Raw genomic sequence first — 23,805 nt, forward strand, 5'->3', positions numbered from 1 at the left:
TGGAATCGCTGAGAATCCTGAATCAAGTGCAGGGCACCTTCTGTTTTTAGTGCCTCCTCCTCTTTTCTATCAAAATTGGAGTTCTCCCCCTTTCCTTACTGTGTGATATTTTGTCTATAGTTTAATTCTCTCCCTTTTTAATTTAGACTGTACGCTACCTAGATGGAATTTCCCATAGGCAGGATAGAAAGTTTTAATAAAACTTGGAAACTATAACAGAATCTGGATCCTGATGCAATTATCGACTAGGCTTTCACTGCATGGTACTGTGGCATCTAAAAGAAGATACCCACTCATAGAATTGCCCCGTGTCCTGGCCTGCAGTTATCATTTATTGTTTGCAGACTTGCCTATAAGGAAACAGGTGGCATGGCAAGGCAAGTGGAGGAGTGACCTAGTGGTTAAAGCACTAGTCTTGACATCTTGAGGTGGCTGGTTCAAATCCCACTGCTTTTCCTTGTGATCTAGGGCAAGTCACTTAACCTCCTATTGTCTCAGGTTCAAAATTAGATTGTGAGCCCTCCAGGGATAGGGAAATGCCCAGTGTTCCTGAATGTAACTCACCTTGAGCTACAACTGAAAAAGGTGTGAGCCATATCTAAATAAATAAAATGTAGTTACTTTAGAAGAGACAGCAGCTCTGCCTCTGAATAGAAAACAACAGGAGATCATTGGATATATGCAGTCAGAGCATTTATTCAGTGTCTCTCCCAACAATGTTATTTGATCCAGATCTCTGTCTATTTTCATTCAAACACACTTCCTTCTTAGGTGTTGATCAGCACAGCTTGAAAAGTGGCAGCACATAATACACTCTGGGCCTGATTTACTAAGGCTTTTTTCCCACTCTGTGTCTATGGGGAAAATGGTTGGTAGGTCTGGCCCTCTGTTTTAACTCAAGCAGCAAATATACAATGGTTAAATGACAAGTAATGTCTCCACCTCCATAATTCATCAACAGATGGCAGCACTGATGCACTTCAAGTGTTCACTTGTTCTTTGAAATCTCTTCCTCCACCTCAGTTGGTGAGAAGTGTCTGTGTGAAGAGGCTGCTTTGCATTGCTTGTGAAATGGAAGCATGCAGTGAACACTTGTTGGTGCGATTTAAGCAACATGCAGTGATAGAATTCCTGACTGATGGAGTCCTTTTAATTGAAATTCACTGCAACCTGCTGTTTATGATGATGACTATGTTGATGTGAGTACTGTGCATTGCTGGGCCATAAATTATAAAGACTGTGGACCAGGAAGGGCTGATTTGAGTGATCAAAAATGAAGTGGATGACTCATGACAGCAAAAGACAAGCCTCACACACGAAAGGTTTATAAACTCGTAAAGGACAATCAGAGGATCACTCAAAGTATTGCACTGCAAACCTGAAAACTTTGAAAGGACGATTGAGAAGCGTTCGAAAACACAAGAATAAAATTTTGTTGCAACATGACAACACTAGACCTCATACAGCATGAAACACTACAGAAGCAACTATGAAGATGGGTCTCACCCCATCCGCCATACAACCTAGACTTAGTCCCCCTCCCATGGCTATGACTCTGTAGGTTTTCAGCTGCTACACAGATAGTGGCAGCCTGAAAATCTATCCAATCGCTCTGCCACTATTCATTACAGTAGAAGGTTGCAGCAAACATGACACCATGAAATTATCTGTATGGTGGCAATATTCTGCTATACATTTAGTTTAGTTTAAGCCTGCTCAGTAGCAGGCCTAGACTAAACAGGTAGTGGCATTGCTGTTGACCACATTCCCCTTAATTTCATAAGCTTGTGGCACAATTTTACACATGCAAGTTATTAGGGCTGTACTGAATATTCATATTCAATTCGCCCCAAATACATTATTTGTATTCAGCTGAATAGTGATTTAAATTCAAATACGAATAATTCAAGGCCCTACTGTGCTAAATCCTACTGAAACAAACACTTGATCTCTGATTTCACATTGCTTCTTTTATTATTTGTTGCAAGATCTGAGACAACATGGTTTTTCCAAAGGGAAATCGTGCCAAACGAATCTCATTGAATTCTTTGACTGGGTGACCGGAGAATTAATCAAGGACGTGCTATGGACGTAATCTACTTAGATTTCAGCAAAGCGTTTGACACGGTTCCCCACAGGAGGCTCTTGAATAAACTAGTCGGGCTGAAGATAGGACCCGAAGTGGTGAACTGGATTAGGAACTGGTTGATGGGCAGACGTCAGAGGGTGGTGGTAAATGGAGTTCGCTCGGAGGAGGGAAAGGTGAGTACTGGAGTGCCTCAGGGATCGGTGCTGTGGCCGATTCTATTCAATATATTTGTGAGTGACATTGCTGAAGGCTTACAAGGTAAAGTTTGCCTTTTTGCGGATGGCACCAAGATTTGCAACAGAGTGGACACCCCGGAAGGAGTGGAAAGCATGAAAAAAGATCTGCAGAAGCTAGAAGAATGGCCTAACATTTGGCAATTAAAATTCAATGCGAAGAAATGCAAAGTGATGCACTTAGGGAGTAGAAATTCACGGGAGACGTATGTGTTAGGCGGTGAGAGGCTGATAGGTATGGATGGGAAGAGGGATCTTGGGGTGATAGTATCTGAGGACCTGAAGGCGACGAAACAGTGTGACAAGGCGGTGGCCGTAGCTGGAAGATTGCTAGGCTGTATAGAGAGAGGTGTGACTAGCAGAAGAAAAGAGGTTTAAATACCCCTGTATAAGACATTGGTGAGGCCCCACCTGGAGTATTGTGTTCAATTTTGAAGGCCGTATCTTGCGAAGGATGTTAAAAAAATGGAAGTGGTGCAAAGAAAAGCTACAAGAATGGTATGGGATTTGCGTTGCAAGACGTATGAGGAGAGACTTGTTGACCTGAACATGTATACCCTGGAGGAAAGGAGAAACAGGGGTGATATGATACACACGTTCAAATATTTGAAAGGTATTAATCTGCAAACAAACCTTTTCCAGAGATGGGAAGGCAGTAGAACTAGAGGACATGAAATGAGATTGAAGGGGGGCAGACTCAAGAAAAATGTCAGGAAGTATTTTTTCACGGAGAGAGTGGTGGATGCTTGGAATGCCCTCCCGCGGGAGATGGTGGAGAGGAAAACGGTAACGGAATTCAAACATGCGTGGGATAAACATAAAGGAATCCTGCTCAGAAGGAAGGGATCCCCAGAAGCTTAGCCGGTGGTGGGAGGCAGGGCTGGTGGTTGGGAGGTGGGGATAGTGCTGGACAGACTTATACGGTCTGTGCCAGAGCCGGTGGTGGGAGGCGGGGATAGTGCTGGGCAGACTTATATGGTCTGTGCCAGAGCCGGTGGTGGGAGGCAAGGCGGGTGGTTGGGGGGTGGGGATAGTGCTGGGCAGACTTATACAGTCTGTGCCCTGAAAAAGACAGGTACAAATCAAGGTAAGGTATACACAAAAAATGGCACATGTGAGTTTATCTTGTTGGGCAGACTGGATGGATCGTGCAGGTCTTTTTCTGCCGTCATCTACTATGTTACTATGTTTTTTTGTTATTTTAAAGCTCAATGCCCATTATTCATATTCAGTATTCATATTCGGCCGAATAATATTTTTCATTATTCATATTTGGCCAAATAGTAAAACATGCTATTTGATACAGCTCTAGTGTTAACGACCAATTATTGGCTGTAATTGGTGTGTACAAATAAGCAGTTACATGTATAACTGCCATCACTACTACTACTACTACTACTTAACATTTCTAGAGCGCTACTCGGGTTATGCAGCGCTGTACAGTTTAACAAGGAAGGACAGTCCCTGCTCAGTGGAGCTTACAATCTAAAGGATGAAATGTCAAGTTGGGGCAGCCTAGATTTCCTGAATAGAGGTATAGTGGTTAGGTGCCGAAGGCGACACTGAAGAGGTGGGCTTTGAGCAAGGATTTGAAGATGGGCAGGGTTTGTTCCAAGCATGGTCAGTTGGGATTCTGCAAATTGCATGGCATGGGATTCACACAGGAGACCTCTTCAGCGGGCTGGGCTTGGCATCCCCGCCAGCAAAAGTATGCTTTATTATATAGCAGCAGTGGGGGGGGGGGGGGGGGGGGGGGGGGGGGGGGGAGGAGAGAATACCTGGCCCCCTCAGTCCACCCTTGGGTTCCCCAAATGGACTTCTGGCTACGCCCCTATTTACTGATAAGGCAGTTATACACTTATGGCTGCTGATAAACATATAGCTTCTTTAGAAAATTGACCCCGTTATTCTTAAATGTCGGGATTTATATGTACAAGAGCCTAAAGAGTCTATGTAGTGTTAAGTAACTGTTATGAAATGAGTTATATAATCAAACCCTGTTCACATATGTATTGGCAAAGCAAAACATATTTGTTTCATCCTGTGTTAGTATGTATATCATCATTCCACATTATTGACCATATTTTCCAAGTTTTTCTAGAAATTCAAAGAGAAATTCTTTATCAAAAAGAGGAAGAAATATATGGCTGTTGTTTATATTTAAAAAATGCTGATGATGCAGAATATCATGAAAATGTGAATTTCCCTACTGAATGTGTTCCAGGTTTTTACGGAAACCAGTTGCAGATCTTTTGATTGGAAGCTGCTGTAAATAAACCAAAAGCTGCCATGGCAGACGACGCTGACATGCGCAATGAGCTAGAAGATATGCAACGACGTGCTGACCAGCTGGCTGATGAGGTGAGAGGAATGTATTCTGTATCCACTTACATGAGGTGTCTGTTGTTGTAGGAAATATGGGCAGCTTTAGTGTAAAAGATTAGTCATAGGCTCTGAGACCTGTTTTGCTGTACTAGGGTGCTTCAGATACCCTTTGGTTACTTTCATTGGCAGAATTAAACTTTCATAAAACTTTTTACCTTTTAATGAAAAGTTTTACAGCCAGCCTTAAGCTCTGTGATAGCAGAATATACATTCATATATGAAGTCTTCATCTGAGTTCACTACCTGTTCTTGCTCTCCAGGAATACAGCAGAGGTAGATTTTTCAGTCTTCAAAGGAGAAATATATCTGGGTGTAATTCTCCAGCAATGTTCACCGAACTACTCCATATCTCTTAGACCAGGGGTGGGCAGCCACAGACCTGGAGAGCCACAACCCCGTCAGAGTTTCAAGATTTCCACCATGAATATGCGTGAAATTGATTTGTATGTACTGTTTCCATTGGACGCAAACAGATCTCGTGCATATTCATGGTGGAAATCTTGAAAACCCAACAGGGTTGCGGTCCTCGAGGACCGTGGTTGCCCACCCCTGTCTTAGACTGATGATTTCTGCAGAAACCCCTGGAGTTTGCTGCTGAAGGAAGGAATTATTCATACCCACAAGTTTCAAAGTGCAGTACATGTGTACTTTTTCCACTGAAACTTAATGCAAGCAGGTTGTCACAGTGTGGACAGTTTGAATATTGTCCCCCAAATTTACATTACATAACTGTAGATGTACAATGATGGGGATATTTACTGATAAATTTTGAAAAAAGCCTTACTCTCAACTGTAGGTAAAGGTACAAATCTTGACAACAAAGAGTATTTTTACTCATGTGAAAAGGGGTGGTTAGGTTTTCATTTTGAGACATTCCCCTCCCCCCCCCCCCCCCCCCCCAGCTTGCACTCACTTTCACACTGGCACTATGTACTTATCTTTTAAAGCAAGAAATCAAGTGCAAATTACAAAGGAGCAAAGTGCTTACTTTTCCATTCACCCCCTGTTTTCTCTGTCCATATGCCTCATTGATCAATACATTTTTATGTTCATGTCACTGGAAGCTACAACCTGCTGCCTCTCATTTCTTTCAGATTCCCCAGAACACTAATGGAAAGGAGTTACTTCATACAGTAATTTGTATATTTATGATACCACTCATGTACAGTGTAATTGCCATCTTAAGAGCAATTTATCATATGTGTAGTCAGTTTTATTTAAAATACTTTTTCAAAAAGTACAAGTGTTTGATTTCAATCTAATTCAATCAGTGTACTTATATTCCTTCAATTCCCCCAAGGTTCAGAGTGGATCCCAGATAAAGAAAATCATACGCTAGAGAATAAAAATAAAAAGAAGTATTCAGAACAATGCTTAATAAAATAGAATTTTAAAAGAAAAAAACGTTTTCTAAGTTGCTATATTAATCCTCCAAGACTTTTGAAATAAAAAAAGCTTTCAGGTGACATCTAAAAATATAATGCAAAAAAGCTATCCTAATGTCCCTGAGCAGGTTAGTCCAGGTACTTAGCTCTTGAAAACCCAGCGGCCCATTCAAAATGTCCTTATATTAGTGACCAATTACCGACAGAGGGCCAGATTCACTAAATGGTACCCACATTTAGGCCCAGAAAGAATCCATGCTAAATGACGTTCTATAAAGATCACACCAGGCTGAGCACCCTCTATAGACTAGCACTCAGGGTCCCTTTTACTAAGCAGTGGTAAGCCCACTGCGGATTTACCGCATGCCAATCTAGAGCTACCACTAGCCCAACGTGAGCACCAGCAGTAGTGCCACCCCCAGCACACAGCATTTCCGACACTAGCAGAAATATTCAAAAAATATTTCTGCAGGCGCTAACCCAGCGTTAATCAGGAGTACTGCATGCTACCCGGTTACTGCGGGTTAGTGTGGGAACCCTTACCACCACCTCAAAGGGTGGCAGTAAGTGCTTCCCCCCGCATGCCACACGGTAAGAGCAAACTTACCGCATGGTCATGTCTTTTTTGGCCTTTTTACGTGCTGCAGTATAAAGGGCCTCAGCACGCAGCAAAAATGGCCCCTGCTGCTAGCACAGGGCCCATTTAACCACAGTTTAGTAAAAGGGCCCCTCAGTGCAGATCCCTAGGTCTAACTTTAAGAGCGAGGACTTGCGCCTGCTGAAACCCGGTGTAAATCCTGGTGTGCAGGTTGAGTGTGTAACCCCAGTATTCTACAACACTGCGTCTAAATTTTGGGAACACTCCTGACTCACCCATGCCTCTCCCATGGCCTCGCCCCCTTTTGAGTTGCACGTAAGACTATTGAGGTGCACAGTGGTATAGAATTATACCTGCGCACATATCTCAATTAGTGACAATTAACATCAATAAGTGACTGTTAATAGCTCATTAATTAGTTTGTGCGCAGTTTTGAAATCTGCCCTCAAATTTGGGCGACCTTTATAGAATCCAGGGGAGACAGTACAGTAAAAGATCATCCTTAGCTTGAGAATTCCTTTAAGACTCGGAGAAAAACACATGCTTGATTAAATAATCTGGAGCTGTGCAGATAAAAGTCTTATGAACAAAACAAGCCAATTTGAATGTAATACGAGTCTGCACTGGCAACCAGTGAAGATAAACCAAAAGGAGAGGAGTTATTTTATCATGTTTTGCAAGACTCGAATATGTCTGGCAGTGGTGTTCTGTAACACTTAAAGATATTTTAGAGATTTCCTGAGACATACAAGTAAAGGAAATTACAGTGGTCTATATGTGGAAGAATTAGAAATTGCACCAATATATGAAAGGCTTTTTCATAGAAATATGATCTGATTAGTCTTGAACAACCCAGCATTTGACAATTTCCATTGAAAGGAAAGCATTGAATGACATTCAGTATGCTTTCAAGCGAATCATATCGCTGGGTTTTCCTATCACAGGGATTCTTATTCAGTTATTGTCTTCATTTCTCAAATGGCTCATGCAAATTCATGTTAAGCCACAACAGGTTAAATTCCACAGAAAATCAATATAGCATTGCATCATCACGCACCACACTCGGAACAAGGTTTGCAATCTTAAGATCATAGTAAAGAACTTTGCTATCATGGGCCCTAAAATCAGGGCCCATGATAGCAAAGTTCTTTACTATGAACCTAAACTTTCTGCTTGACAGTATGTAGCACCACTACAACTTATAGTGGTGTTGCTTACTGTCAAGCAGAGAGTTTAGGTTCAATTCCTAGGGTCTTCTGCTTCCCAGGTTGACCAGTGCTAGGAATGCTGCGTCTCGGAAAAAGGAATTGCAATCATTAGGACCTGATTTTAGGGCCCATGATTGCAGAGTTTCAGAAAAAGCCCTCATATGTGGCTCCTGGCCAAAGATTGTCACTGCAGTGACAGGACAAGGTAGGTTAGGAGGGGGAAAATTATTTCCTAATTCCACATGAAGGCTCATAGCTCTGGGTATTAACCCTCATTCCAAATGTGCTGGAAGCTGAAAGAAGCAGAAGGAAACTGCTACCCCCCCCCCCCCCCCCCAAAAAAATGTTCTGAGGATCATCAGTTTGAAATTCTATCTACTTTCATTACCATACTGTACTGTAATTTTAGTCAGGGGGAAAACAAAATGCTTTCTTGAAAGTAATGTAACCCCTAAGAGGTTAAAAAACAATACCTTAGCGGCACTGGGGCGATAATACGGGGAGAGGAGAGGGTGTTTCTGCCGCAGCTGCAGCAGTGACAGCGTCAGCGGCAAAGCAGCATTTGAGCACCGCTGTTGAAAGGAGCCGGCGTTTGTGTGTGACTGCGGGGGGCCGGGCATTTTGGTTTTTTTTGAGCAGCAGTGCAAAGCCATAGCAGAGGTGCGGCGGTGGTGAGCTGGGTGGCGGCGTATGGAGCGGCGGCACAGTGTGGAGGCAGAGGAAAGCCTGGGAAAGCCCTGCTTGGCGCTGCATTGGCATCTGACATCATTGATGATGTCAGACAGCTGCGCATGCACTGAAGAAAGGGATTCTCGGGCCTGGAGGAACCGGCTCAATTTTATTGGGCAGAGCTGGTTTCAAAGTAAATGGGAGACCGATGCGGGGCCAGGGAAACAAGGAAGATACTCCGGTGGCCTGATCTTTTATTTTTATTTATGTGAGCCGGACAGGCCTGAAGGTTTCATCCGTTGCGCATGTGTCAGGGCAGAGGAGAGAAGACTGACAGAATGAGCTAAATGCCGGCTCATGACAGAGCCTGCAGGGCGCGTGTTGAAGAAGAAAAATGAAAATAACTCACTCAGGGAATAAAAAATGTTTATTTAAATACTGTTTTAAGGTATGTGTTGGTAAAAATGTTTATTGTATTTAAAAAATGCATATTTGATGTGGTTTAAAGGTGTATGGTGGCAGGAGCTTGTGTGCTGCTGAAAGTTCTAAACAGGTTTTTAGTCATTTGGGAGGTGAGTGAAGTGCTGAACAGACCGTTTTTTTTTTTTTGTTACATTTGTACCCCGTGCTTTCCCACTCATGGCAGTCTCAATGCGGCTTACATATTATATACAGGTACTTATTTGTACCTGGGGCAATGGAGGGTTATGTGACTTGCCCAGAGTCACAAGGAGCAGCTACCTGTGCCTGAAGTGGGAATTGAACTCAATTCCTCAGTTCCCCAGGACCAGAATCCACCACCCTAACCATTAGGCCACTCCTCCACTCAGTTCAATAAAGTACAAAAAAAAAAAACCTTTTAAAAACAGATTGAGTTGATGATTGAGAAGTGTGAGAGTGTCTAGACTTAATTAATTAATTTAAGAAGCCTGGCAGGTTGTTTTAGGCTTCTAGTGGTGTGATTGAGAGCTGAGGTGAGAAGCTCCTGGTTGAAGAGAAAACCAATTTAATATTTCAAACAATATAATTAATTGTTTGATCATCTGATGTGGCATAACAAGTTTATAACTTGTCATTCTAAGGATTAATGTTAAATAAGTAAGTCTTATGTACACATCTAGATTTATTCATTCTGGAGAATGCTCTTTGAGAAATAATTGATTAATATATCTTTACAGAGAACCAAAATAAGTTACTTTGGGAGAAGTAATTAAATTGAGTGGGAATTTATTACAGCTGAGTGCTGGCTCTTGTCAGAGAACATTAAAGTCTCTGAGTTTTTGATCACAAGCCCAGAAGTTCTATATTTGTGGCAAATAAACTGAAATTTAAAATTCTTTAGGGAATTATTTGTGGGTGGGTTAGCTTAGGGCTCAATAATTATAAGTTCTTCTTGTTGGGAAAGCTAGTTAGGGAAGTAATATAAAATTTTAAACAGAATTCTTTGGTTAGCTAAATTAGTTAGGGAACAGGTTTCTTTCCCTTTGAGTTTTTAAAGACAGTGCAGTAGGTACAACCAAACCTGGTTCCAGTTATTTCAACACATCTAAGGTACTTAATGTTAAAATAAAGACCAAGAACAGAAAAAACTCAAGAAAGCTTGAAGAAACAGCTAAGTTTTTAATTCAGCCAAACAAATACACAGAAAACCGAGATACTAAAGAGACTACAGAGAATATTTAATACTTATCTGCATGACCAGTGAGAAACCTGTAAAACAAACAACATACAAAGAATCAATTTCTACAAATTAAAAATAGTTTTGAATAAAATGGAAATGTTGAATCTGTGTTAGAATACAAATTTTGTTTGTTAAAGAAAAATACTTATCTGACAAATTTTCTGTGAGACTTCTTAAGAATAAGGTAATGGTAATCTATAGAACAAGAAAAACATTGTTAAGAATAATCAAAGTCTGATATTATAATAAAAATTATAATAATAAATTTATTTTATCTTAAAAGTACAACACTTGCCTGTTTGGGTTACTCACTTTAGATCTCTTCCCCTTCTATTTTTGAAATAGGACGGAGTGATTAGTGTCAATATTTGGGCCTTTACCTCTGTTTTGGTGAAAGTATATCTGAGGTATTAAATTGGGTATAGTAGGATATACTAATCACTCTCGAAGGCAGGTCAAACCTCATCGGTCCTCTGCCTTGGTTGACTTGGAGAAGGTGTCTAGGTTATAACTTATCTCTTGTTCTCCCTTCCTCTGCAATATGGCTGACCTTCCCAAGCCCAGGGAAAAAAAAGACCAAGGTCACTGGTTAACTTGGGTTTGCTGTGATGAAAGCTGCCATTGATGACATTCTGTTTGGACTAATAGTGAATTGATTTCTTTTTCAGTCACTGGAAAGCACTCGTCGGATGCTGCAGCTTGTAGAAGAGGTAAGTCTTGTTTAGAATTTTAGAATTCATTGTTATAAATTATTCTTCCCCAATAAGATAGCTTCTACAATGATGCCCTGACATTTTAAATCAGGTATCAATACATGAATGTAGGATATGCAGGGTCTCCACCAATTCTCAAGAAACATTTTAACTAATGACCCAGTGATTCATACTGATTGTCAATAACAATATTTTTCAGATCTACTAAGCAAGGGGAGGAGGTTGAGTCTCCCTTACAGTATCAGCTAAATGGGGTTGGCACTCAGTAGGTCAACTGATCCAGCTATAAATGAACATTTGTTCCCCTTTCACCAGAAGACAGATGCTGCCAGATTCTCTGGACTCCTGACAGTCCCCCAGTAGTCTACAGCCCTCCCTGTTACAACCCCTTTCTCACAAAGCACCACTTTGCCAATTACAACCTTCGTTACAGGGCCTGATGATTAGGCATGTTAAGTCTTACTTAATAGGCAGGTGTCACAACCATAGTAACGTGGTAACATAGTAGATGACGGCAGAAAAAGACCTACACGGTCCATCCAGTCTGCCCAACAAGATAAACTCATGTGTGCTACTTTTTGTGTATACCTTACCTTGATTTGTAGCTGTCATTTTCAGGGCACAGACCGTAGAAGTCTGCCCAGCACTAGCCCCGCCTCCCAACCACCAGCCCCGCCTCCCACCACCAGCTCCGCCACCCAATCTCGGCTAAGCTTCTCAGGATCCATTCCTTCTGAACAGGATTCCTTTATGTTTATCCCACGCATGTTTGGATTCCGTTACCGTTTTCATCTCCACCACCTCCTGCGGGAGGGCATTCCAAGGATCCACCACTCTCTCCGTGAAAAAATACTTCCTGACATTTTTCTTGAGTCTGCCCCCCTTCAATCTCATTTCATGTCCTCTAGTTCTACCGCCTTCCCATCTCCGGAAAAGGTTCGTTTGCAGATTAATACCTTTCCAATATTTGAATGTCTGTATCATATCACCCCTGTTTCTCCTTTCCTCCAGGGTATACATGTTCAGGTCAGCAAGTCTCTCCTCATATGTCTTGTAATGCAAATCCCATACCATTTTTGTAGCTTTTTTTCACTCTCACACATAGGGGCAGTAGCTTAGCCAGGAATTTTTTTACAGGACATGTGTATCCTGTGCAACCCCCCTCCCCCGAGTATTTGTTATCAACCGATCGGCAAACGCCTTTATGGTATTATGTAAGCCGCATTGAGCCTGCAAATAGGTGGGAAAATGTGAGGTACAAATGTAACAAATAAATAAATAAATAAATAAAAACATTTAAAGGGTAGTAAACATAAATGGTCCTTGGATGTTGCACCATAGCCCAATACCACAACCAAAGCTGGCAGTGAGCTCCCATTGCCAAGGGAACCAAGTTCAATCATATACATACTAGCTCATAAAGCAAGTATGCCAAAAAAGCAGCCCTGGACTCCAATTGGCCCATTTCCATGCTATCACCATGCAGTCACTAACCCCAGCTGAAGGAATGGGTGTCCTCCTTCAAACTGCCCAAAGCCACAGAACCAGCAGTCCTTCTTCAGAGCTCCAGAGGTTTCACTTTCAATTTGTAATCCTTTTTCCTTGTTTTGTGTTGTTTTGATTTTAAACAGCTTTGTTCAGCTTCAGCAAACTGCATGCAGCTGTTTCTAGTCAATTTTTTTTTGTAAGAGGCTCTGGAAGAGAGAGAGAGAGAGGAATGGGGGGTGGGCCTAACCCCAGCTGGCAAGGGGTCCACAGGGACTATGCCATCAGTCAAGGATCACCAGCCCATAGGCAAGGACTCCTGGTCCAACAAGCTAAATTGCCCCAGCTCAACTGGGAGGTGGACACAATCTAGTTCAACTAGGACTCAACCACCAGAGCACCAGCTGTGGCCTCAGTCTCAGAGAGTCAGGCCAGGGCAAAATAAAAAAGCAGCTGCACCTGTGCAACTTGCACCATCTGCTGGAGGTAGAGAAATGTTGAATAGTTCCAGGCTGCACTTGCTATTATACCAGTGGTATTATACCAGTCCATTTGTTTGGACTGGTCTGGCTGGATGATAACGTTCTTTTTTCTTTTTTTTATTATTGTGAATCGCCTTGATATCTACAATTGAAAGTGGTATAGCAATTCATTGAAATAAATTAATACATCCTTGGTCCTCACCCTTGTAAGTTCCAGACTTGACTATTGTAAGTCTCTGTATCATGGTTTCTACCTCTCTCTTCTTGGGACTCAGTTTATGAGCTACCGAGGCTTCTGTTTCTGGCCTCTACAAGGTGGTCTTACCAAGTATGTACAGATAGTTAAACCTATGACTGTACTGAAGCTATTTTCTACCAAATAAGGGAGTCTACAATCCTTCATCCAAATTCACATTTAATGTAATTGATGACAAATGAATGAATCAAATGAACAATGTGTAATAGAAATAAGCTGGATTTGGATTCTGCCCATACAGAATGAGTCTATGTCTGTAACTTAATCCTTTCCCAGAGAGGAGAACTGTCAATGACTGATAAATGAGGTACTCACAGGCCAGCATCAGCACACAGCAGTCAGCTTCTAACAGTCAATAGCTAACAATCAACAGGTAAAATACCTCTATGGCTTTCAATGTCTGAGAGGAAAATAAGCAGCTGTGTGCAGCCTCAGTTCAGGCTCTCTACACACTGGATTATTATTTAAGGGACAGCTCGGAGAGCCAGTTGCTATATCTACTTTTCTCTTCAGAGATCACTGGGGGAGGGGGGCAAACCTGCTCCTCCCAGCATGCCCAGAAGCAGGCATCAACAACAAGCTGGAAGTACTGAGAGCAGCACAGGTGCTTATAAAGGCCAATCATTGAGGACCACAGAAATACAGGGACCTGGTCCATTTTACATAAGTCAAATGTGCAGACCTGAAATTCATCACACATATATATAGCAAAGGCTGTCCCATGCAATGCGACCAGCACAGTTTCAGTCAAGTTCTTAATTGGCACTCACTGTTTTGATCACATTAGCCCATTGCTTGTCTCCTTCCAGTGGCTCCCAATTGCTGCCTGCATTAAATTTTAAATTCTCTCACTATGGTCCACCATGTTTTTCTATTGGGATCTCCTGCTCTGCTTATCCAGTCTTACTAGCCCCTAAATCCCCTCTCATAATCTGCTTCTTCTACCTCCATCTTGTTATATCTCATCACTCTGCCTCTTGATATCTTGGTTCCTTTCTGTAGAACTCTATGCTCCTGTATCTCTGCCAAAAGATCTTTGTCCTAAGTTCAAAAAGACCTCATTTGTTTTTCCAGCTCTAGGGGTGATATGGTCAGGCCTTTCATCATCTGACCCTATAATTGTAACATACACTAGCTAATTGGCTAGCATCATGCATTCAATTCTGCTAGATCAAGTTGGTATTCCTCTAACAGAGTTAAACCTAAAAAATAAGATGGGAGAATTGACTATTTAGCACTAAAGAAAGAGGTAGATATAATAGGCATCTCAGAGACCTGGTGGAAGGAGAACAATCAATGGGACACTGTGTTATCAGAGTACAAATTATATCACAATGATAGAGTGAATCAAATTGGAGGGAGGGTTGCACTATATGTGAGAAGGAATTGAGTCAAACAAAATAAATATTCTACATGAAAAAGATAGCAGCGTGGAATCCTTGTAGGTAGAAATTCCATGTGTGAAGGAAGGAGTATACTGATAGGGCTGTACTACCATCTGCAAGGATGGAACAAACAGACAGATGAAGAAATGTTTACAGAAATTAGGAAAGCTGACAAATTGGGCAACATTATAATAATGGGTGATTTCAGTTACCCCAATATTGACTGGATAAATGCTAGATCAGGGGTACCAGGGAGGTAAAATTCTTAGATATAATAAATGACTGCTTCTTGTAGCAACTGGACCAAGAACTGACAAGAGGGGGAGCTATTTTAGATTTAGTCCTTAGTGGAATGCAGGGCATGGTATGAGAGGTAACTATGTTGGATCCGCTGGGCAACAATGATCATAACATAATCAAATTTAAGCTGATATCTGGAGTGAAGTCACTAAGGAAATCTACTGTAGCAGCATGTAATTTTCTAAAGGGCAACTAAGACAAAACGAGGAGAATGGCTAAAAAGAAGCTAAAATGATCAGCTGTCAAGGTTAGGACTTTAAATCTTATATGGACGTTGTTGAAAAATGGACAATTCCTGAAGGTGTGATTGGCAGTTTAATTGATTGGCAGAATCGAGACTCAACACGAATCGTGTTTCAGCCACAGGGCCTTCATGAAGAGTCTTGTGATACTGCCACGGTTTCACTGTTAAATGGAAATCACAATCAGAAAACACACTGAATGCCAGGGAAACACTGTCTCAGATTCAAGGAAAAAAACAAATGCTAAATACTTGCAAATAAAGCAAACAGATATCAGCGAAACTGCTCATACACTGGTTAGCTAAGTACCATCCATCAACAAATGCTGCTTAGCTAACCAGTATACGAGCAGTTTTGCTGATATCTGTTTGCTTTGTTTGCCACTATTTACTGTTTGTTTTTTTCCTTGAATCTGATAGAGTTTCCCTGTCATTCTTTGTATTTTCTGACTGTGTCTTCCATTAACAGTGAATCCACGGCGGTATCACAAGACTCCTCATGAAAGCCCTGAGGCAGAAACATGATTCGTGTTGAATCTCGATTCTGCCAATCAATAAAACAGACAATCACACCTTCAGGACTTGTCCATTGTCATCTGTCACCTTCTCTGTGCCTGTTGCTTGTCACTCTTGCGGAGGACAGTTCTGTGTTTTCCTGTTCATTGTTTAAAAATACCATTGTGGAAGCCCAGACCAGATGTATTCCACGTATTAACAAATGTGGAAAGAAGAGCAAACGACAGCCAGCGTGATTAATAGGTGAAGTGAAAGAGGCTATTAGAGCCAAAAGAACATCCTTCAAAGAATGGAAAAAGGGTCTGAATGAAGAAAACAAGAATCAGCAAAAACACTGTCAAGCTAGATGCAAAGCATTGATAAAGAAGGCTAAAAGAGAATATAAAATAAAACTTGCCACAGAGGCAAAAGCTCATAGTAGCACCTTTTTCAGGTATATCAGAAGCAGAAAGCCTGTGAGGGAATCTGTGGGACAATTAGATCATAAAAGAACAAAAGGGGCACTCAGGGAGGACAAGGCCATTGCAGAGAGATTGAATGAATTCTTTGCTTTGGTCACAAAAGAAAATGTAAGAGATCTACCTGTACCAGAAATGGTTTTCAAGAATGTAAACACAGAGTTCAGTTCTTCACTACCTGATGACTACTGCCTAGGCAAAGGAAATGGCATCAGAGCTACCATTGAACAACTGAGCCCTCCTTTACTTGCGTAGAAAACCTGAAACCAAACAGATATGACCAGTCTTCTTCTCTGTAAAATTGCTATTACCAGGTCCCCTTACATTTGTCTTCTAACATAGTTGCAAGGGAAACTCACCAGGTTGAAACAGAGAAAAGGGTTTATTAGCTAACTGCTGCGTTGTTCTGATCTAATAACATGGGCATAAATCCAATTAGATATGCATGATTAATTGAGCATGTCTTCTGTACAAAATTACACATAAATTGCATTCTCTTGATGCATTAAATCTAATTTTGTTTGAGAAAATGCTTTTTTCCATGACCCAGGACTGACATTGATACTGACAAGACAATGCAGGGTACCAGCTTACTGTTAGTGACATGACAGTGTGTAAACGGGCCCGCTGCTCCGGTATGGGGGAGGAAGCCGCCTCCCGCAAATAGCAAGATCTTCACAAACTGCCACCAGTGGACACTTCAAAACGTTCCTTTATTTTCCAGGTTAATGACCAGAACTTCACTCCAGAGCCCTGGGTTAGGGCTTCTCAGACAGGGCTGTTCTGCTTTGCTTAGTACACCAGCCCACTAAACACAAAGTCTCTGCCCCCTTCCCTGAGGGGGATGCAATAGTCCTTTTGAAATCCCTCCTTTTTGTCAAAGTCAGTAGCAAACAAACAGTACTTGCCCTCAAGCAGGATTTCCCCTCCTTCCCACCAGGCAGTCCTCCTTCATAAACAAGCCTTTCAAATTCAACAGAGTTTCTCAAAATAATCAGGTTTCAGTTTGGGAAACAGGTTTGTAATTCTCCAGCAAACTTTCCAACATTCAGGGTTTCCCCAAAGCAAATAGGTCCCACAAAAGAAAACAGGCTTCTCTATTTTAAACAGGGTTTAAATCAAAATAAATTCCAAAACAATGTAGATTTGCAAACCTTCAGGTGCTGCGCTCCTCAGTGCTCTCCAGCTCCCATTCCATTGAGGTTTCTTCCTCCTGCCCAGCCTGATTAACCCCCTCTTCCATACAATCCATCCAATCCTCCTCCTGCTTCTCACCCCACCCCTCTCTATTTCAGGTGGGCTGCATGATATACTGATTGCGCGTCCAGGGGAACTGAGCTCCTTCATTTTTCCTCCCTCTTGTGGGTGGAGGCGGTATATGGCCAGCTTGCCTATCCCCAGGGCTCCCCCTGCTGGGACTGGAAATGCATTCCATTCTTTCGTGATCACCCTCTACCTTCCCTCCTGCAATGACTTCTGGTAGCTGTAGTTTAGGGTTTTGATGCTTCATTCTATCCATCTGGGATGTAGCCTTGTCACAAGTGACATAGACTTTTGTCTGGGGAGCAATATTGGAGGCCTATCACAAGCTCCACCCAAAGCTGCAAACAATCGCAAAACTCAAGGAAGCGCTATAGATGATCTGGGATGACCCGCCACAGGGACCGATCAACAAGGATGTTAAGAACTTCCCAAAATGAAGGCCTGTGTTAAAGCTGGGAGTGGACACTGAGCATTCACAGAGACTGTGAAATTCTGACACATTGTTACAGTGGTGGAAATAAGTATTTGATCCCTTGCTGATTTTGTAAGTTTGCCCACTGACAAAGACATGAGCAGCCCATAATTGAAGGGTAGGTTATTGGTAACAGTGAGAGATAGCACATCACAAATTAAATCCGGAAAATCACATTGTGGAAAGTATATGAATTTATTTGCATTCTGCAGAGGGAAATAAGTATTTAATCCCTCTGGCAAACAAGACCTAATACTTGGTGGCAAAACCCTTGTTGGCAAGTACAGCGGTCAGACGTCTTCTGTAGTTGATGATGAGGTTTGCACACATGTCAGGAGGAATTTTGGTCCACTCCTCTTTGCAGATCATCTCTAAATCATTAAGAGTTCTGGGCTGTCGCTTGGCAACTCGCAGCTTCAGCTCCCTCCATAAGTTTTCAATGGGATTAAGGTCTGGTGACTGGCTAGGCCACTCCATGACCCTAATGTGCTTCTTCCTGAGCCACTCCTTTGTTGCCTTGGCTGTATGTTTTGGGTCATTGTCGTGCTGGAAGACCCAGCCACGACCCATTTTTAAGGCCCTGGCGGAGGGAAGGAGGTTGTCACTCAGAATTGTACGGTACATGGCCCCATCCATTCTCCCATTGATGCGGTGAAGTAGTCCTGTGCCCTTAGCAGAGAAACACCCCCAAAACATAACATTTCCACCTCCATGCTTGACAGTGGGGACGGTGTTCTTTGGGTCATAGGCAGCATTTCTCTTCCTCCAAACACGGCGAGTTGAGTTCATGCCAAAGAGCTCAATTTTTGTCTCATCTGACCACAGCACCTTCTCCCAATCACTCTCGGCATCATCCAGGTGTTCACTGGCAAACTTCAGACGGGCCGTCACATGTGCCTTCCGGAGCAGGGGGACCTTGCGGGCACTGCAGGATTGCAATCCGTTATGTCGTAATGTGTTACCAATGGTTTTCGTGGTGACAGTGGTCCCAGCTGCCTTGAGATCATTGACAAGTTCCCCCCTTGTAGTTGTAGGCTGATTTCTAACCTTCCTCATGATCAAGGATACCCCACGAGGTGAGATTTTGCGTGGAGCCCCAGATCTTTGTCGATTGACAGTCATTTTGTACTTCTTCCATTTTCTTACTATGGCACCAACAGTTGTCTCCTTCTCGCCCAGCGTCTTACTGATGGTTTTGTAGCCCATTCCAGCCTTGTGCAGGTGTATGATCTTGTCCCTGACATCCTTAGACAGCTCCTTGCTCTTGGCCATTTTGTAGAGGTTAGAGTCTGACTGATTCACTGAGTCTGTGGACAGGTGTCTTTCATACAGGTGACCATTGCCGACAGCTGTCTGTCATGCAGGTAACGAGTTGATTTGGAGCATCTACCTGGTCTGTAGGGGCCAGATCTCTTACTGGTTGGTGGGGGATCAAATACTTATTTCCCTCTGCAGAATGCAAATAAATTCATATACTTTCCACAATGTGATTTTCCGGATTTAATTTGTGATGTGCTATCTCTCACTGTTACCAATAACCTACCCTTCAATTATGGGCTGCTCATGTCTTTGTCAGTGGGCAAACTTACAAAATCAGCAAGGGATCAAATACTTATTTCCACCACTGTAATTGTATTGTTTGAATGACGTTATTTTACTGTGTTTTAGCTCAAACATTTTTAATGTTCAAAAGTCACAAAGTAGTAATGTTAAAATGTTAGTAAAATCAACATAGCTTAAGATAATTAAATGTTGTTTAATAGTAATATGTAAGTATGATGACTAAATAAGTATGTAAAATTTCTCATTGAAATTCAAAGAAGCAGTTGCTGAGGAACCAGCAAAAAAGTCTAGGGGGTTAATTTTTTTGCCTCACGCTGTATGTTTACATGCTGAGTGCATACATAAGTTAGTTTGGAGCTAAATGGTAGTCTATCACTTTAATACACAATTCACTTAAAGGTCCTTTTACAAAATTGCGGAAAAAAGTGGCCTTAGCGCGCCTTTGACCCATCCACTAAGGCCACGTTCTACCACAGCAGTAAAATGGCCGATTTCACATTTTTTTAATTAATGGCCATGTGCTAATATTGCCAATAGTGTGAAGTTTGCATGCACTAATCCCAGACTTAGCACAGGACCTCCCACGGTAAGCCCTTTTAAGCTGCAGTAAGTGTACTCTAGTGCTTACCGCAGCTTAGTAAAAGTGATTTGAATGAGCTTCGTTGGCATTGCCTTGCGAGAATCGCGTGTGGTTTGGTAAAAGAGTCCCTTAAAGAAGAAAGGGTAGGATTCTGAGGCTTCCCTCCCCCCCATGAAGATTGTACTCCACATAAATTTAATGGTTATATATAATGTAGAGAGATTTTGAATCTTGTTGGCAATTTCAAGAAGAGTATTGTGTCACAAAGAACAAAATTACTGTACATATAAAATAGTTATGTTTTAATGGGACAAAGACAACCTAGATTTAGCAAACTTGCATCAATACTCAGCTACACTTTTTGAGAGTGTTAATAAACATAAGGGGGCAGATATTCAAAATGGTTCCTGGAAATTTAAATCACCTATCCTGGGCTAACTGGGCATGTTCAGAGGCACTTAACTAGATAGTGCTTTTAAGAATGCCCGATTAGCACCCAAGCCAAAACCAGCTATTTTCTGGGTGTTCTGGAAGTGAAATAGGCACGCTGCATTTATTTATTTATTTATGGCATTTATATCCCACATTATTCCCACCCACGGGCAGGCTCAATGTGGCGTACAATAGTCTATTAAATAACAATATTACAAAATACAGTAATTAGAGGCATAATAGGGAAAGAGGAACAGCAGGAGGGAGCGGGAGAGAGGGGAAGGTGACAAGTTGTCGCTGTGGCAGCCGAGGTTCAGAAGGATGAGGCACCAGGAGGGCTCACGGCATATGCTCTACCGAAAAGGAAGGTCTTGAGCCGCTTCTTAAAGGTCGGGTGATCAGTGGTGAATTTGACCACTTGGGGCAGCCCATTCCAGAATTGAGTGCTAAGATAAGAAAAAGAGGAATCATACACAGTCTTATACTTTAGGCCACTGAAAGCTGGATAGTGGAGGTTGAGATATGAGCGAGCTGACTTGCAGGAGTTCCTGGGTGGCAAGTTAATGAGAGCGTCCATGTAAGCAGGAGCATCTCCATAGATGATTTTGTGCACCAATGCGCAGATCTTGAAAACAATACGGTCCTTCACAGGAAGCCAGTGCAACCTCTCACGTAGTGGGCTTGAACTTTCAAATCTCGATTTACCGAAGATGAGTCCAGCTGCCGTGTTCTGAGCAGTTTGCAGTTTTTTTAGTAAAATGGATGTGCATCCCCCGTAGATACTGTTGCAGTAATCGAGATGACTTATAACTAGGGACTGAACTAGGCTGCGGAAAATCTCTCTAGGGAAATAAGGCTGGATACGCTTAAGCTTCCAAAGGGAGAAGAACATTTGCTTGACCACAGAGTTCACATGCTGCTCCAGTGTCAAAGGTCTATCAATTATGACTCCCAAGATTTTTAGGGACTCCGAAATAGGCAGGACGAGCTCAGGAGTGATTAGTGTAGGAGGCCTAAGTTTGTTAAAGCGAGAGGAGAGGATCAAGCAAAGTGTTTTCTCGGCGTTGATTTTGAATCAAAACGAGTTGGCCCCGTCTAGCATGGTGCTAAAGCCTTGTCAGATCTTACTAGTTATTTCATTTGGGTCTTTCTCAAAAGGGATGAAGATAGTGATGTCATCTGCATAGATAAATGGATTTAGTCCCAGTTTGGAAAGAGCCGCTGCTAAGGGAATCAACATCATGTTGAAGAGGGATGGTGATAGTGGGGAACCCTCTGGCACTCCACAGTCTGCTTTCCAGTGAGGTGATGAGGTAGAGTTGGCATGTACTTGGTAAGTACTTGACTTAAGAAAGCCACTCATCCAGGCCACTACGTTTCCACAGGCACTGAAATAATCTAGGAGCCGCAGCAGGATGCCATGGTGCACCATGTCGAAGGCACTAGACATGTCAAACTGTAAGAGCAAAATACTTTTCCCTACTGATATTTCCCTCCTGAAGTTGGACAGAAGAGTGACGAGGACAGTCTCAGTACTGTGGAGCGGCCGGAAACCCGATTGCGTGGAATGCAGAATATTGAACTTGTCCAAGTGCTCACTAAGTTGTTTATTCACTAAGCTCTCCATGAGTTTCATGAAAAGGGGGATGGAAGCTATGGCCGGTAGTTGGACAGATCACTACTCTTTTTCTTGGTATCTTTGGGCACTGGGGTTAGTAAGATGTTGCCATAATTTACAGGGAACTTGCCATTGCTTAGCATATAGTTGAGATGCTGCGTTAGGTCATCTAGGAAACAGGCAGGGGCGCATTGGAGTAAATAATTGGGGCACACGTCCAGCCTGCAATACTTCCTGACAAATCTACGGAGCTCAAGCTTGACAGAATCTACAGATAGGGGTGAAAAGCTGGACGGTCTACTGGTTGCTCGGCAGACCCCGGATCCAAGCCACTAATAAAATCACTGATGCTGGGATTGTTCAATGGAAGGGAGCTCTGCAGCTTGATGATTTTGTCGTGGAAAAATTTGGCTAAATCTGCGGCTGGAGGAGTGCCTTCACCTGCTGTGGTAAGCACAGTGGTATCCATTAATTTGTGTACAAAAAAGAAGAGCTTTTTGGCATCTTTGTAATCCGGGCCAATCGTGGTTTTGAAGTAATTTTTTACAGTCCTATCTTTATTTAGTTTTTCCTAGCCAGTTAAGTAATGAGTATCACATTTAACTGGCTAAGTTTTAGCTAGCTGCATTTGACTGGATATTCAGTATTGGAGGCTGGACATAGCCTGGCAATGAATGTCTGGGCATAAAGCCGTCAGCGGTCAGCAAAACACTGAGTGCCACCAGCTGAATATCTATCTCAAGGATGATATGGTTGACATGCTGTATCTGGATTTTATCACACTGTTGGAAAGCATCTCATGAGAAACTCCTGAAGAAACTAAAAAGCCATGCGCTAGGAGAAAATGTTCTGTTATGGGACGGGAACTGGTTAAAAGATAGAAAACAGAGTATGGTTAATTGGATAATTTTTTCAATTGACAAATGCTAATAGGGGAGTATTCCAGAGATCTGTACTGAGACCAGTGCCTTTTAAACAAATTTATAACTGATCTGGAAGTGGGAAAACTGCTGAATCACAATTGGATTGTGAGAAACTGCAGAAGGACCTTGCTAGACTAGACATTCAGATGGCACTTGAAATTTAATATGGGCAACTGGAAAGTGATATGCATAGGGAAGAATAACCCAAATTATAGCACACGATGTTAAGTTTCACATTAGAAGTCACTACCAAAAAAAGGTTCTAGGTGTCATTATGAACAATATATTGCAATCCTCTGGACAATATGCAGTGGTGGCTGAAAGAGCAAATGATATTATGATTTAAAAGAAAAAGAATATAAAACAGAGATCATTGTGATCACTCTATGGTGCTGCCACCAGTTGAATATTATACGGAAGCATGACCCCAAGCAGTTATACTGCAAGACTCCCACTAGGTGTCACCAGTGCTATTTTAGATTTGGGCACCGGTGAGGGCAGGAGAACATGGACACCACTCCTGCCCACAGCACTAATCACTGTTGATTCCATTAAAGTAGGCTCAGGGGGCATTGAAGAGGGTGGAAGGAGGGGTTGGGGAAGTTGTTACCTGGGGGGCACTTCCACCTGAAGCCAAAACTAGAGGGGCTAATCAGTTTGGGGTCATTTTGGAAGCCAGAGGTCTTGTGAGGGGGACACCCTGAAGGGGAATTCGGATTGAGGGGTCCAATGCTGACACCTGTGCAATGCAGCCTGGGAGCATTGGGCCACAGCCTGGTAGCCTGATGTTTCTGGCCAAAACTCATATAGCTTATGAGTCTGCAACTGACCTGGATATTCAGTGCAGGTGCCTAGACATGGTCCTGACAT

At 42.4% G+C, this 23,805-nt stretch overlaps 1 protein-coding gene across 1 annotated transcript in view; it reads left to right on the top strand.

Moving 5' to 3' along the window:
• The window catches only part of LOC115464710 (synaptosomal-associated protein 25-like), a 63,988-nt gene that overhangs the window by 13,089 nt on the left and 27,094 nt on the right, over positions 1–23,805 (top strand). The window contains exons 2-3 of the mRNA XM_030195071.1: positions 4,547–4,683; positions 10,917–10,958. Coding sequence (XP_030050931.1) covers positions 4,612–4,683; positions 10,917–10,958 — 114 coding nt within the window. The 5' untranslated portion in view covers positions 4,547–4,611. The remainder of the gene's footprint in view (positions 1–4,546; positions 4,684–10,916; positions 10,959–23,805) is intronic.

The sequence above is a fragment of the Microcaecilia unicolor genome, chromosome 3 (genome assembly GCF_901765095.1).
Source record: "Microcaecilia unicolor chromosome 3, aMicUni1.1, whole genome shotgun sequence".
NCBI lineage: Eukaryota > Metazoa > Chordata > Amphibia > Gymnophiona > Siphonopidae > Microcaecilia > Microcaecilia unicolor.